Here is a 17,438-nt window from a genome sequence, read left to right as displayed (position 1 = left end):
CCCGCCATTTAATATTTTTCATTTTTAGTTAAATGTCATGACCACAATTGAATGGATTTCCATGAAATGTATTCATCTAGTAAAATCTAAAACCTACTAGATGAACTGGAACAATATTTTGAATACATTTCGCAGTTACCAGGAAAAATTCTACTTGTCTGGTATCGTGATAGCATCATATCAAATTTGTACTTTGTGTTTTCAACTGTAAGCCTCTGTCACAGAGAGAGAAGGCCTTGAACAACTCCAAGCGGACATCAAGAGGCAACTTTGCGAAGAGAAGAGAACTTGAGGAAACTATGAAGGAAGAGGGAAAAAACAAGAACACTGTTCTACAAAGATCCTTTCAAGTTTGTCAAAGACCTCTTCGCAAAGAAAAAAAGAGGAATTTTGAAAACATCTAAGCAGGAACTAGAAGAACATCTAGAAAAGGTCCACAATGACAGGAGACGGCATGAGCATATAGTCATCCCATATGACATCCCACCAATTAAACCTCCAGCTGTCAATCTGGACACTAGCCCTCCAAATTGGAAAGAAGTAGAGAACACAGTCCGGCAAGCAAGAGCGGCATCCGCTCCCGGGCCTAATGGAGTACCATACAAGTGCTACAAGAATGCACCGGACGTCCTATGCTTTGTTTGGAGGCTCATGAGGTTAGTGTGGCAGAAACAAATAATACCCAAGGCATGGAGAAGGGCTGGCGGTGTGCTAATACCAAAAGAGAAAGATGCGTCAATTCCGGCCAATCTACCTTCTGAACGTGGAGGGTAAAATATTTTTCAGCATAATATCACAGAGGCTGTCCACTTACCTGGAAAGAAACAAATACGTTGATATATCTGTACAGGAAGCAGGAATTTCAGGATTCTCTCGTTGCTTGGAGCATACAAGCATGATTTGGCACCAGATCCAAGCAGCTAAGAAGGACAAAAGAGACCTCCATGTTATATTCCTTGATCTGGCAAACACGTTTGGCTCAGTTCCCCATGAACTTCTCTGGGAATCTTTAAACTTTTTCCATATACCAGAGCCCGTCACCACACTGGTCAAAACCTATTTCCAAAACCTGCAACTGTGCTTCGCCACAGCTGACTTTACCACAATATGGCAGCGCATGGAGGTAGGCATTATGGCAGGCTGCACAATCTCACCCTTGGCTTTTACAATGGCCATGGAAGTCATCATCAGAGCCTCAAAATGGGTAGTAGGCAGTGAACGGACTAAGGCTGGGCTCCGTCGACCACCCATTCACGCATATATGGACAATATCACAACACTGACCACTACTGCAGCATGCACCAAGCGGCTACTTGGAAAGCTACAGGAGAACATCAAGTGGGCTCGCATGAAAATCAATCCAACCAAATCTCGAAGTATCTCTATTGTTAAGGGAATGCTTAAAGACACAAGGTTCTGTATTGGCGATGACCCAATACCAACAGTATCTGAGCAGCCTGTCAAAAGCCTGGGCAGATGATACAATGCAAGCCTCAAGGACAACGAGCAGGTGCAACAACTAAGGCAAGAAATTATCAACAGCCTGGAGAACATCAACAAGACCTCACTGCCTGGAAAACTGAAGCTCTGGTGCCTACAGTTTGGACTCCTCCCTCGGACAATGTGGCCACTCACTGTCTACGAGGTCCTGATAACAGCTGTAGATAGAGTGAACCATCACCTCATACATGAAAAAATGGCTCGATGTCCCACGATACCTAACTAACATAAGCCTCTATGGCAAAGGGGTCCTGGAACTACCTCTCACTAGTTTGACGGAAGAATACAAGTGTTCTAAAGTCAGACTTCAGATTACGCTGAGTGATTCCAGAGACAAGACTATTAGTCTAGCAACTGGGCAGAAGTGGAAACCATCCAATGCAGTGCAGCAAGCAACATCAACCCTGAGGCACAAAGATATCGTGGGGCAAGTTCAGCAGGGAAGAGGAGGCCTCAGCCTGACGGCCAGTGAACCAACTTGGCGAAAGGCCACAACGTCAGAACAGAGAACATTGGTGGTCAAGGAGGTGCGACAGGAGGAGGTCGCAAGAAGTGCAAAGGCTGTCTCTCTCGCGAAACAGGGACAATGGATGCGGTGGGAAGGTGTGGAGAGGAGAAAGATCAGCTGGAGGGAACAATGAGAAATGGAAGCAACAAAAATTTGCTGTATCGTCAGAGCTACTTATGACGTGCTTCCACCATCAAAGAATCTCCATCAGTGGTATGGCGAGGATCCAACCTGTGCCCTCTGCCCAACTCCAGCGACTCTCAAACACATCATGGTAAGCTGCAAGACCAGCCTCACGCTAGGCAGATATACCTGGTGGCACAACCTCAAGAGCCTGGCAGCAGCGATTGACATCAAGCGGTGTGCGACCAACTCCTTGCCCCCGAGAGTAGCCAATCCCCTGAAGGCAACAGCATTTGTCCGAGAAGGACAAAAAGCCCCCAAACATCTTTCCACCAATCTAGAGACGGGACACTTAATCATGGCCCGCGACTGGAAGATGCTGGTAGACGTCGGCCAGCAATTGATCTTTCCTCCAGAGATTGCTTCCACCAACCTCAGGCCAGACCTGGTACTCTGGTCCACGTCGCTGAAGACTGTTTACATCATGGAGCTCACAGTCTCATGGGAGAACGCGCTTGAAGAGGCCTACGAACGTCAGAAGCTGCGCTATGCAGAGCTTGCAGCAGAAGCAAAGCAGCGCGGCTGGAACACTCAAATCTTTCCGGTGGAAGTGGGATGCAGAGGATTTGTGGCTTCTTCGACCATCAGACTGTTGAAAGAGCTGGGAAGCCACAGTCAGACTCGGCGGCAGACCATCAGGGCAGTCTCGGAGGCGGCTGAAAGAAGCAGCCAGTGGATTTGGATTAAGCAGAATGACCCATGCTGGGCTCCAACTACGCCAACATAACCCACTTGAGAACCCCCACCTGTTTACCTTTCAGTCGTCCACCATTCTCAATGTTGTCAATTTCAAGACAGTCGGGCACGGCACACAAGCTGAGGGCTGATCATCCTGCAGCTGGCCGCCTTTATAGTGTTGAAAGGCCGAAACACCCAATGACACAAGGGAACATTACTGACGATGCGTTCTGGGCCCAGCTGTCCCAAAATTCTACAACCTAAACCAGACTGAGGTAAACCCCACACAAGCCGGAGAACCCCCACTTGTTGATCGTCAACCACTCAAAATAAGGTTAATTTCCTGGAAGTGCTCACCACCTTGGCACAAGGGACAGTCAAATATCATGTCCTGTGTTTTTTTGATTCTGCCAACATGTTAAACTAAGATGGAGAACATGGTCAACATTATACCTGCTAAACATCAGCATGTTACCATTAACATTTAGCTCAAATCTCCCCTGCTGTAATACAACCGCACAGAGCTGTTTCGCTGTAGTTCACAACATCAAAAATGTAGTTGTGGCACTGAACACAGACCTTTCAGCCAGTTACAATCAAGCTGCATTGTAAATGGATTATTTATATTCATGTCAGTCCTGCTGTGGGTCAGGTTCAGTCTGAGGATGAATCCTAACATAGTTTTATACTCAGAGGGGAATTATGGCAAGAAAACTGTCGATCGATCACGTTCAGATTTTCCACAGAATTTTTACAACAGCAGCTCACAGGCCCATGGAGCGATGTGAGCCCTGCAAAACTGATTTCAACTGACAGGGCTGATAAGAAGAATGTGTGGGAATCACGATGAAGGTCCATGATAGTGTTTTTGTATGTTTTAGCCCATTAAATAAAAAGCTTTTACATCACAGCTGGATGAAGCAAATTATTGATCCAGAAAACAAATGACAACTGAGGGAATGACAAACAGCAGGAGTGAACAGCTGGATCAGCTGTCACATTCATCTGTGTTTAACTGAGGAGTAGCAGTGACGGTGGATTAGTGTAGGGGCATTGCTAGAAACTTTTCAAGCTTTTTTATAACAGCAGATGTGTTTGCTGTGTTTGGATTAGCGTGACCACTAAGTAGGTTGGAGATTGAGTACTCAGACCTTTCAAGTAGAAGTAGCAGTTTCACAATGAAAAATATATATAAATATATATATATATATATATATATATATATTCATCTGAAAAGTAACTAGAGCAGTCACATAAATGTCGTAAAGTAGAACGTCTAATATTTCCCTCTATAATGAGTCGTACAGTATCTGAGTAAATGTAGTTACTTCCATCACTGCCAATCAGAATGGATTTTGTCCACTATATAGTCAACTTGGTGTAGTCCACCATACTGTCCACTGGAGGACTGGTGGACAATCCAAACACTCCATTTGAAGTATCGCTGTAGCACAGGTGCAATAAATCTGGTTAACGATGGCTCAGAGGCCAGCATGCAGAACCCAGACCCTGGACTCACCTGAATGGAATGCAGTCCTTTTTAACATTAGCATCTCAAAAGCAGGTGTAATGGACAGTCCAAAACACATCTGAGATATAGTTTTCTCACAGGTTCCAACAATCAAAAGTTCCAAGGCAAATGCTACAATTTGAGCAGCAGACACAGAACAGATGAATATAAACAGGAAACAAATGGATTAAAAAAAAATATATATAAACTGTCTTTCCTTACAGTACAATTGGATTAAAGGAACCCAAATCAACATGTTTTTACTCAGAAATTCTAAAATAAAAACTTCTTTATTTCTTTTACAAAAAATGATAATCCAAAGTGAAATCTCACATAGGATTTCAAAGCAAGATTCTTTCATTGAGAATTTTAGGATGTACTTCTTGGCTCTGGGTGACAACTAGTGGGTGAAAATTAGAAAACTGATCTGGTTCTTTAATATCTCATTGAGAGAACTCTTTTAGGATAACTTTCACTAAACTGCAGAAGGATAGTAAACCTGGCAACCTTTTCAGCATGTGTTAAACCTACTGATCAGATAAACTGTGAATTTTTCCAAATGAATCAGACCCTCCAGCCCTGATCAAATCCAAGCAGGAGGTGCTGTCACTTTAATTGATATACAGTCCTAATCAAATGTATTTATAGCCTATTTAACAATTTAATCACTCAAACACACAGGCCATCAACAGGCAGACACTTGATTACTAAAGCAGCTGATACCAAATACCTGCCAACACTGTTATAAACCTATTAAACTGAAACCTAGTCATACATTGTGATATTTTCTAAAATCCATTAAAACGCATTAGATCCATTAATAGCTGCACGTGCTTCGACCTCGATTGTCCAGCGGTAATTATGCACTAGAGACTACAGCAGCACTGTAACATGAGAAATGGCAGCCAGGGGGCGACTCACCTCCGTTTTTTTATTTAAATTATTTGAGGATTTTACTACACACACTGAAAAAAGTATGACATATTTTAACATGTAATTTAGTTTAAACTTTACAGTCTGATTGTTAATCCTTGGTTCCATGTCCAGACGCCTTTATCTTGTTTCTGACGCAGGTCATTTTGCTTTCGTTTTTTGTAGACACACAAATATGCGTCAGGGTCTGTCTTGTTCCATACGAGAGAACAATAAGGCTTACAATTAAATAAATGTGATTTGTACCAGAATCAACTCAATTCACTGCAAACATCACATGATTTACCTGAAGAAAGATCTTAGTTTGTGACAGTGATTTATTGACAGTGCGAGGAACACACACTTCTTGCAGTGTGTGACGTGTGGGGGCCGAGCAGAGGGTTGCTCTGATTTAAGTTACAGTCATCTGGATGTATGTTATCACTCTCCGAGAGACCATCGGTGTGAGGACCGCGCAGCGCTGGGAAAGTCGCTTTGGAAACGTGGATTTACGCAGCGGAGACGCATGGCACGGGCGGAAAGGCGCGACAGGATAATGCCGTTATCGACTTTGTGCGACTTTTGAGAGAGAGAAGAAGGAGACAGAGAGTGAGGCAGACAAATAGCTACTTATGGTTTAGTGTCAGGGTGCCACAGCCGGCCGTGTCTCCTCGCCAAACGGTGCGCTCTCCGTGGCCGTACTTTGCTCTGTGGGACGAGAGATGGGATGCAGAAGCGCACTGGGATGCTGCTTGCTCGCGGCGCTGTCCTGTTGCCTTCTCCCCGGCTGCAGAGGTAACATAACCGTGGCGGTGCTGCTCCCGGACAACCACCACAAGTACCCGTGGGCTCTGCCGCGCGTCTTTCCGGCCATCCTCATGGCGCACGAGGACCTGCACGGCAAACACAAGCTGCTGCTCGGCCGCTCCATCAACATCCTCAACTACAGCACCGAGGACCCCGTCGCGGGCTCGTGCGCCGAGAGCCGGGCGCAGGTAGTGGCCGTGGACGCCAAGCTTTACATCCGCCCGGACGCTTTCTTCGGACCCGGGTGCGTGTACCCGCTTGCATCCGTGGGGCGTTTTGCATCCCACTGGAAACTCCCGCTGTTCACCGCGGGAGGACCTGCATACGGCTTCGACAAGCGGGAGGAGTACCGGACCATCGTGCGCAGCGGGCCGTCAACCACAAAGCTGGGAGACTTCGCCAACATCCTGCACACGCACTTCAACTGGACGTCCCGGGCCGTGGTGATCTTCCACGACCTGCGGCAGGATGACCGGCCGCACTACTTCCTCTCCGAGGGGATTTACCTGAACCTGAAGGAAGAGATGAACATCACGGTGGAGGCCCAGCCGTACGAGGACGACTACAAGTACTACAAGGAGCTCATCACTTTTATGAAGGAGCACGGGAGAAGTAAGTTCATGCTCAAACCGTGACTAAAGTTTTAAATTGTGGAAATTTTAATTATTTGTTTCTCCTACAAATGCGCAAGTTCAGGCCTGTGATGGTCAAACAACAGAAGCATCACCTCCAGAATAATTCTGAGGTAGCTACTATTTCTGGTTACAATACAAAAACAAAAAAACAAAACAAAAAAACAAATCATTTTTGTTTTGTTTGTTTGCACGTGCAGGTTTTTGCTGCTTGTCAGTGAAGCGTGGGATCTTATCTCTACGTTAAGCAGATCAGCAGCTGGCTATTATAAAGATAATGTCACTGAATCATGGATGATTTCGTCCAATTGTCTCACCCCAGTCGCCTGCATGCAGTTATAGCTATTGTTTGAGAGAAAATGTAGATTTTAAATGTCTTGAGTGCATCAGGAGGAAAATAATTACAACTTATTGAGTGTATAATTTGCATAAATGTTTTACAAAAAGCTAGAGTCGGAGATTCCGTTTTTTTTTTTTAGAGTGAGGTCACTGTGAAGGTCCCCTCCCCCCCCCCCACAGCAGATACAAACAGAGGTGGACTGGAGGTGCAGGGAAGTCTGTTTATTCCGGAGTTATTACAGAGGAATGTTTAGGCTGTGGGTAGTCTGCTGCTGCTGCTACTGCTGCTGCTGGTTTATTGCCTGTGGAGGACCACCACCTGCGTTTTTGAAAGAGAGAGAGAGAGAGAGAAGTTGTGATCAAAGGTGTGCCCTTGTGGCTTTGTACTGTGTTGGTCACTTTGTAATGAAAATACAAATTAGTTTATGTCTATTAAGTCTGGTCAGTCTTTACAAACTGATGCTGTGCTGCCAAGTTCTGTTGAGATCCACAGATTTTGATTATTGGAAATTGTAGTTCAGGTCCTACAGCTTTTGAAGATAAAGATTCTAAAGATGCTTCATGTTTACAAAAGTTTTGCAGAAGAAATCTGGAATTTGATGAGATTATGGTAGTATTCGAAAAGAAAGTTTGCATAATTTAATTCCCTGAGTGGAAATATCAGTGAAGAGCTGGAACCAAAATGATACAGACTATAATAAGAATAGAACAGAATAGAATATTTTTTGTTGTTGTCATTGTACTCAGATCAATGAAAACCAGTTAACATTGTAAAAGTGTGCAATTTAAAATGTATCAATTAAAAATGATATAAGTCACAGCTCTTGGAAAAAAAGTTGTTTTTCAGTTTGTTTGTTTGTTCTGAATTTTGCTGTCCTGTTACCTGACAATGCAACGGTGTCAGCATTGTGCAATCAGATGATTGCCCAAACTTAAAACCTGAAAACACTTGATTGAGTTGCGAAACAGTCATTTAGTGATTAATAAGTTATAATAACAGCATATTCAAACAACAGTAAATCACACATGAATTCCGTTCTTAATTAACTGGAAATATTGCGAGGCAGACTTTAATCATTTTTGCTCTTGTGAAAATGTGATTGTGTAACTGCGTGTCTGGATGGTGGCTTTTGCAGGCACGGCTATTGCATCATTTGTAGGGTGGAATTTGTGTAAAAACATGCACTTGTATTTTTACTTGTTATTTTAAAAGTGCTAAGGCAAAGTGTGCAAAATGTCATAAAACATTATCCTGTTCAGTGGATTATTCAGCGGTAAATAAATCATGTAGAAATGCTTCATAGATCAGTCACAAATCAATATCATGTCAACAAATCATAAACATCACTTCGACTTGTTATTTTTTTAATACTGAGTCAGAAATAATAATGATTGGTTCAACTTTCTCTAAAATAGATGTAATTGCTTTCAGTCTTAAATCTCCGCATTGAGCTGCCATCAGGATTCCTGCTTGGCTTTAAGAGTGGGAGCAGGAAGCAGCTTGTCTGGTTCTGTCAACAGTTTACAACACAGCTAAAAGCTCATTAATTAGCTCATTTATTTAATCTGTACATAACAGCAATTTAATGATGTTACTTTGTGCTTCTAGGGGGAGCTTACCCAAACCTTACTGCAGACATATTCATGGTTTTATAATGATGATTTGTGACAGTTTTGGAGAGCCCTGACAAACAAAGTTGTGCTACCCAGGAGGCTATTTGATCAGAAAACACTTCTTCGTTTTTGGAAAGCAGTTACAAATAATATACTTTGCGTTGATTTTGGGGAAAATACGGGCTTCTCAACAGGTTAGGACACTTTAAATCAATGATGAGAAAGATTTGCCTCATTTTTTGAATGTAAATATTTACTGTAACTGAAAGTTGCCTGAAACCAGATGAAAGTAATGAAGGAAAAAAGTGAAAGTTGAATATTTCACCTTGAAATTGTTAACTTTGAACACCTTTTTTTGTAATGTCAGTCTAATATTGTCCTCAAATTTGAATTTGTTCAGAATGAATCTTTAGTTGATCCTCAGCAATAGTTCATGGGTGTGTTGTGAAACATTTATCTCCCTGGGAATGTTTGTTGGGCATAATATCTGGAACCAGCTCAACATCCTTGAGCATAATCTGCTTCCAAACAGTAAATCTTGGAGTATTATGGTTTCTGGCACGGCGAAACAAACTGACTTTTAAACATCTTAATCTGTTGTTATAGTAACAGCATCAACAAATAATGGAATAAATACAGCATAAAGGTAATTAAAGGGCGGTATGGCAGCAAGGGAAAGAGGTGAAAGGTGCAGAGGCTAACCCCCTCCCCCTCCCCCCTTCCCAGATGAGTTATGGAGCTGCTAGAGTGAGCTCTAGGTCATGGAAGCTAATGGTTTTGTCAGGGCTTGTCCTGGCTCGGCATTCACCTCACTTTTGTCCCGGCAGATATTCTACGGGCTATCGGCTCTTTTTAGCCACCTGATTGCAGACTGGGGTTCAAACGGCAAGAGGCAGAGGTGAGAAAGGAAAACTGAAGCTTTTAATGTGAAGCCACACATCACTGGAGCTTTGACAGCAAGTTATTAGGTGCTGTTGCCGAGTTAAACACCCCTCCTACTGCAAACTCTAATTCCACAAATTCCTCATTTTAATACCTGAAAAATGCAGATGTGGGTAGCAACCGAATAGAGTTACTTAAGTGTGGAACAACTGGTAGCATTTTCTGTGATGTGAGACCTTCTTTTATTCCCTCACCTAATTTTACAGTAAAATTTGCATTGCAAAATATAATATAAACTAGATCATGTTTTTCAGCTGCTGAAAATATGGCGATGTATGAATGGCATTTTCCCCAGTTGGAAAAAACAGCTGAGCCAGCAGAGCTCTGTAAACGGGATTAAGACTAAGGATGTCAATTCGCTGTGCAAGAGCCAGAAAAATGGTGATATAAAAAACTGCCATGAAAAAGGTGACAATCTTCAATGAGATTACACCTTGTTGTAAACTAACATCGTTTTTTAAATCAACACATTCTGTATGACTCGTAGTGAAAAGTGTTTCTTTGTCGCTCATGAAGTTGAATTGATAATATTTTTTTTTTTGTAGCACATAAAACAGTTTAATACCTGTTTCAAGGGTGATAGAGTGGCAAACCAGCAGGGATGATATAGCCTAGAATCCTTAATTATCATATGACTTAATGTCAGTAATTCCCAGCAGTACACAATAATTCCTAACGGTATAGTTAATTGAATTAATTTGACCAGGACTCACCTAAGTAGCAGAAAACAGAAAGAGGGATTAACCAGTTTAAAATGACTCATTCATTTAAGTGAATTTAGGATGTTACTAATGGTCATTTCCCGACCATGAGCCTCGTCACGCTCTAGCTCGCAGTGGTGTTCACTATGTCTGACCGAAATGCTGAACAAAAGCCTGAGCAGCCTCCTGAACGCAACATCCAATGTCACAACAATTCCATGTTTAGGTTATAGGTGTGTAGCACCTGTTGACATCCTACAATTGGACACAAATTATATTATAACTAATTACTGATTAGAGCAGGCAAGAGAAAATAAGACTTTTTGTTGGACGGCACTGTGAACGTTTTTATGACAAATTTTTACACTGTAGCTTTTATACATTTAGTGAGGCTGTGTTGCGACTGGCTACATCCATCGTGTATGATGCATTGTGTATGGTAGGTTTTGGGGCAACAGGGGCCCAGCTGTTTTGCACTGGGGCTCCCTTACTGTTCATGGGACCATGCATAAACTCACTGTTACATAAACTTCAATGCAATGATGCTTATAAAGGTGTGTTTCTACTGAAAGGGCAAGTTCACACAAATAACCACTTAAAAAAAAAATTATATTCTCACATGTTATTGGTATCTTCACTGTGCCACGTTTCTCACTGGAATGACTTGTCTAACAAAAGAAAGTCCCTATAAAACAGCACACATTACCTCAGGTATTATATGTTACTGTTTCATTGTGGATATATGTAAAGTGTTCATTTTCACTGTTTTTTTTTTGCCATTGAAATTTAACTCACCTGCATTGAATTTGTAAAAACTGACAAAACAAAACTATCTGTGTGGCTTGATACTGCTCATTTTAAATTAAATTCGGATGAACTGACCCTTTTAAGAAAATGTTTTGGATCCATTTTCATGATCTAGCATAGTTTCTGATCACTGAATACATTCCAGTCTGCATCACTTTGCCCAGTGACACTCTAGTCTTAATGATTTCCGTCTGTTAATGGCACACAAGAGGGGACATTTCAGCTTTCTCAGTGGATGACTACATCTTTTTGCAGTACAGTGGTCTGCAGCTCCCAGTGACAGATGAAAAGAGTGTTTCTTCATAATGAAGCTCAGGTAGTGCCTCAGTGTAATTACAGAACTCTTGTTTCCCGTGAAAACACAATCAACAATAGCAGGTTAGATGAGCTGCATGTTGCCTTCACAGACTCAGCTTCCACTGCAAAGGAATGCTACAGAGGTAAAGCTACGAGTCATTTGTTTACAACTGAGTCACAAAAGGCCCTCAGACAGATTATAGAAGCTGAACAACCAAAGAGCTGGAGTGTAAATCTCCCTCTGAAAAAGATTCAGCTACAAGACAAACATGACATGCCAGAAAATCCAGCCTAATCCAAGCAACAAAAACATCTCGAGTCCAGTAAGTGAATTGTTTTTTGTTAATATCTACGAAGCATCCAAAACAGTGAAATATCCTATTTAGCAAATCAAACTGAGCACAGTAGAATTAAGAATCTACGTCCTATAAATGACGAGTTTATTGATTCTTCAAATCTTATTTTCTTGAAACCTGTAGAGAAATCTGCTAAATGTTTTCCCCAGTTTTCATCACAAGCATGTTTCGAGGCTTTTCTATAATCAATTGACATTTACTTGATAGATCATCCTTGATCAACAATAATAACCACAATTATGAAGTTATTTTACAAGTACCTCCACTTTTATTTACACTCAAGGCTGCATCGGAAAACACCTCCCTGTTTACTGTACTGTATAGTGCACTACATTCATTTTCTGTGAGAAATATTTGAGTGTCTGATTCTGAATTAAAAAAGAAGACATTGTGGACAGTTTTAGTGTGCACTAGTTTCTGCTCACAATCTCACAATACAATTATCTGCATTTTATGGATCCAGAAATTACAGTGATACGACACGACACCTGTCAAGGGATGACGCTAAATGTTAAATCCCCTAAATGTCACTTCCAGGCTTGCTGCGACTTACAGTGACTGAGGTAGTGATTTCAAAGCCCTGTTGTCAGTTAATTAGACACACCCAAGGGGTACCCCACTGTGACATCACCCATTGGTTTGTCAACAGCTGTTTTGTCATCTTGAGTCTGGCATTTCAGCTGTGGCATTCTTTGGTTTTTGTAGCCAGAAGTGACCATTATGGATGACCTGGGGGTTAGTGATGGGTGGATGTGACAAATCATCTGAGAACACTATTCCCGCCCAAAACCTAACTGCACTCCAGGCATGTCAATCAAACCAGGAAGGCCCCCCAGACACACCCTATATCTAATTAATGATGGAATTATTTTCGGAAGGACCAACAGAATATAGATCAGGAGGAGTTAATTTAGCTAATGAGACCATAATAACTTGTGGAATAAATGTTTTGACTTTGTGAGACATGAGGGACGTTGATGCTTTTTTAAATGGGAGTCTACTGGAGCCAGAGTTTTTTTGGAGCCAGCCCCTAGTGGCCTTTGGTGGTATTGAACTTTACCTCTGCATTTGCGTCCCTTTTCAGACCTGGAGACTATGTCCATACAGTCTATGGGTACACCTCGTCCTGCAGTAAATGTTGAGGTTACAATGTTCAGCTTGTGTTGAAATAGCTTAAGCGAGGCGCTGATTAAACTTGATGATAATTTTGGAGGCTGCAGTTTGTGGTGCTGTTGAGCTGTGATAAATTATTTTGAGAGAGATTATTTAATGTATTTACGTTCAGAAAGTTGGGTGTAGATTAGGTTAGGTAGTTACTTTATTAATCCCCGAGGGGAATTTTTTTAAAACTAGATTAAACAAGGCTTCATGTCCTTGGAATGTGAGCCAGATAAAATGCCAATTGAGTATGTGATTAAATTATTGACAGGAAGTATGTTGAAGTCCTCATGGAGATTTAAAGTCAAGATATCATGCATCAGTGATTTGACAACACAATGTGGTTAACAGCAAGTGCCTTTTAATAAAACAAGTCCCCAGGTGACGTTGGGAATGACATGTATACTCTGTTTGAAATTATTTCTGTCCTGGTCTTCCAGGATTCTCATGTTGTTTCAATAAAGAGTACAAAAACAACGATGAAATGTGCGCACACCACGGCTTTTGCATGTGCATGTGTTGTTTCCTGTGAATCCTTTGTTCCTGGGTATGTCAGGTATATTGTATGGCTACTGCTGAAAATTAAAAACAATTACAGCTATAAAAAGTGTCAGAAAAGAAGGGTTTAACATGAATGAACTAAAGTCTTAAAGCACTGCCAATCAGTTCATTGTGGTCTCGGTAACAGTGGTATTATCCTCAACAGTGGCATGTTAATCCTTATAAAATGGACAGAGACAAACCTTCCTCTGTTATTTGGTTATCAAGAGAAATCTCAAGATAATTCTATCTTTTATCACATGTTGTTCTCCTTGGCACATTTCCTTTTGGTTTAGGCCTGTTTTTGAAAAAGAGTGTCGTTATCTTGAGAGCATTTTTACGAGGAGAAAGCACTCAGAGAGCTCAAACATCCGTTCTCTATTCGTGCATTATTTTATGTGCTATTTCAATCATGGAAGATGTTTAGAAATGTTAATTTGCATTACGATCTGGGTCAGTGTCAAAGTACACACAGTGACAGGAAGCCACAGGATATACACAGAATGATATTTAATAAAAACACCATAGTTTCTGACAAAATAGCAAATGTACAGGCTTGCAATTAAGTGCAATCCTTTAAAAAAAAATATCCTGGATCTTCATCAAAAACATAATTTCTTCAAGTTTTTTTAGATATCTTGCTAAACCTGACAAAAACACACAGCGGTGAAAACACACGGTCCTTGGTGGAGGTAAAAGGGAGACTGGATTATGTAAGATTCTTGAAAAAAATATGAAAAAGTGGGACTTAATAACAGGCTATTGACAGGAGATTTTATGCAGTGTTGGGGGCAGAGAAAGGACAGGGTTGAATACCCTGCTGCAGTCTGTGAAGTAGAACAACTAATACCAACAATTTAAGGTGCTTTTGTGTAAAGTAAAACCTTAGCAGGTCCATTTACAGAATGACTGCTCCAACACAGGAGGACATTTTCCCCCGGCTGGGTAACGCATTTATTTTGGGAGGGCTCCAGGAGACGGCAGGACTACTTGGCATGGAGAACCATGTTGGAAGAGATGAGAGTCGGGGTCGAAGCAGCAGCCGACTTTGGTCTAACACATGAGGAAATGTCTGCTAACTAGGAGCACTGCCTCCGAGTTGGCAGCAGCTGCCTTGACATACACTACGAATGGAAATAATGCTACGCTTTTTTATTCATGACTCAACAGCGGGAGGGTGTAGGTGGTAGTGTGAAGGTAGTGGGTAGAAACACTGTCAGAGCCTGAAAAAAAAGGTATCAAATTTGATTCCCAGAACTGCAAACAAAGATGGGAAAGAGTGTCTTTGAGCAAGACGAGGAATATCTCGCTGCTTGAGTTTACATCTAAAGTCTCTAACTTTCCATTAATGTTTGAGAGACAGGACTTTATTGGTATCGGAAATGTTTCCTGTTAATAAATTTTTATCATGTAATGAAAGTTGTAATTTTTTTTTCTGTGTCAGTGTCTTCATTTGAATAACAGTTTTGCCAGTTTTAGACTATTTGTTTAGTCAACATTTAAGCCAGTAAGGTAACGTAAAAAAGTACTTTTACTATCGTATCTATTTTGTTATTCAAAGGTTTATAATATCCAGCCCTTTGTTCTGCATCTTTCTCATATTTTTTTGGTTGTTTTTACTGTATGAGGTTGTCTGAACTAAAGCACACCCTCATCTTTCAATGATTGCTCTCAATGTCTTCGTCTTGGCTCATCTGCGATAGATGTCTTTTACATTCTTCATGTACTCCAGACGATCGTGTTGAATCTGGATGTTTATTAGAATCAGACATAGCAAAAGTTGAAATACGCGCCAGCTGTCAGAGTGTATTATCCACTAGTTGCGCTGTGTTGTTCGTTTTAGTCTGTGAAACCACAAGAAATTGAAGAAAACATGTCACACAAACCTGGTTTAAACAGAGATTATTGGTATTGTCAGAATGGAAATCCCCTCCTGCACAGATCATCAAAGGTTGCAAGAAAGCATTCAGAAATTTGATCAAATAGAAGCACATGCTCAGCTACAGGAAATGTGCAGATCTGAATCAACCAGATGCATGCAAATTACATAATTTTCAGAAAAAATACAAATGAAAGAAGTTACAGATTTAAAGGTGATTTTTGTCAGATTCCCAGTATTAGGCCCATACTTCGTCCCAGCTCACTGTGGATGTTTTGAAATTGAACATCGTCACAGCTGAGGTAGAACCAAGCGCCAACCAATAGTGACGTCATCTATTAGTTTGTGAACGGCCGTTATGAAGCCTCGAGTTCGGATTTTGGCCGGCGGCATCTTGCTAGTTCAGAGCAGAAGTAATCAGAAGTGACCATATTTGGAGCGGTGAAATCTGAGTCGATTTGATTGTAAACCTGGCAATGTTACGTCCTACCAATTGATATCCGTAATCTGACTGCATCACAGGCCTGTCAATCAAACCAATAAGACTTTAGTTAGCAAAACCAAAATAAATCGTGAAGAAATTTTTTTGATGTCGAATTGTATGGGACTAGTTGATCCGGAGTCTATGGAGTCGGAGGCTTTTTGGAGCCAACATCTAGTGGAACGTGGTGGTATTGCAGGTTAATGCGCTTCCACATTGGCCTCATTTTTCAGACCCAGAAGCTACGTCCACTTTTATACAGCCAATGGGTAGAACACATCAACACCAAGCTGGCTGATGGGAAATTTGGTGATTTGGGTGAGCTACAACCAAATCGAGGAGGGGAGACGGGACTATTAAAGAAACTAAAATCCCACCCACTTGCCAGTGGCTCCTCCCACCTCTTCAGATAACCATTAAGCTGCAGACCAGTGAGTTTACAAGCTCTCAGTCGTCCACTTGGTCTCAATCACCCAGTCTATGTTTGTCTTGTTTGTGCCTGATGTAAACTGGCCCTGCATGTATGTGCAACCTTATTACTGGAGTTTATTAATGTATATACAGCAGTTGCAAGTTGTTCAGTGTAAATAATCATGATGGCTCATTGTAGAAGTAAAATGTATCCTTCAACTAGTGTCTGGCTACTATTAAAGGTCCCATATTTACACTTTTACAATGTTTTATTTGCAGTCTTGATATCCTTATGAAGATATTTCTGTGATATTAAATACCTAAAACAATTTCAATATAGGTATATCTCCTATCTTAAGCTTTTCTTTGGAGCTATACCAAAAACAGGCTGTTTTGTGTCTGTTTCTTTAAGGCACATTGGTATCAATGACTCTCTTCTGATTGGCTGACTTGTTTCTGAGTGGCAAACCTCCAGGCTTACCTCAGGTTTTCTTTGGTGTTGTAGCTAACTAGCTCCGCAACAGAATGAGTGCTTGGTGTTATCATCCAGATAGACTGGATACTGGGCCGTGTTCAAGTCTGACATGAGCGTGAGTTAATGACATCACAAACTCACTGTGCCATCATAAACTCACAAAAGTCCGAGTGGCAGAGTTGTTGAATATGGGTTGTTTGGATTGAGCATTTTGACACTTTCACAGTATTTATGCTTTATAATAAAAAAAAATAGAATAGAATTTATTCAATATGGGACCTTTAAGTGCTCTAATTCTCAACATATGTTGATTTAAAGCATGCTAAAATTATTATTTTTTTACCTGTTTTACAAAATCAAAATTTTTTAGCTTCAGAATTAGACTTAGTAATACCGGGGTTGTAGACTTACATGATATTGGCCTGAAAATGGCCTGAATCTGGAAGATATAGAGTTTCAGGTCCATCAATTGATCCTTTTTTTCCTCTGTAATGTAATAGTTAATGACAACAGATGCAACGTCCGGGACGCCTCGTGGCGTCCTGACAAAAGGAGTAGCATGTCTGGAGTTCTACAACTTGACTAATCGAAGCACAGAGGTGAAGTGAAGTGAAAGACAGCCTAAATTACAAAGGACAGTCCCTGGTCTCTGGCACCTCCTTTCCAATGACATATCTTAGCTGGTGACTAACATGTTCTGCCATAAGA

At 41.2% G+C, this 17,438-nt stretch overlaps 1 protein-coding gene across 1 annotated transcript in view; it reads left to right on the top strand.

Annotated features, from left to right (window-relative positions):
* Positions 1 to 5,626: 5,626 nt before the first annotated feature.
* npr2 (natriuretic peptide receptor 2) overlaps positions 5,627 to 17,438 on the top strand; it is a 63,216-nt gene continuing 51,404 nt past the window's right edge. The window contains exon 1 of the mRNA XM_069161284.1: positions 5,627 to 6,710. Coding sequence (XP_069017385.1) covers positions 6,014 to 6,710 — 697 coding nt within the window. The 5' untranslated portion in view covers positions 5,627 to 6,013. The remainder of the gene's footprint in view (positions 6,711 to 17,438) is intronic.

Source organism: Embiotoca jacksoni, unplaced genomic scaffold (assembly GCF_022577435.1).
Source record: "Embiotoca jacksoni isolate LCO1_2020_lvr unplaced genomic scaffold, fEmbJac1.0.p SCAF_10, whole genome shotgun sequence".
NCBI lineage: Eukaryota > Metazoa > Chordata > Actinopteri > Embiotocidae > Embiotoca > Embiotoca jacksoni.
This window is presented reverse-complemented; position numbering and strand designations above follow the sequence as displayed.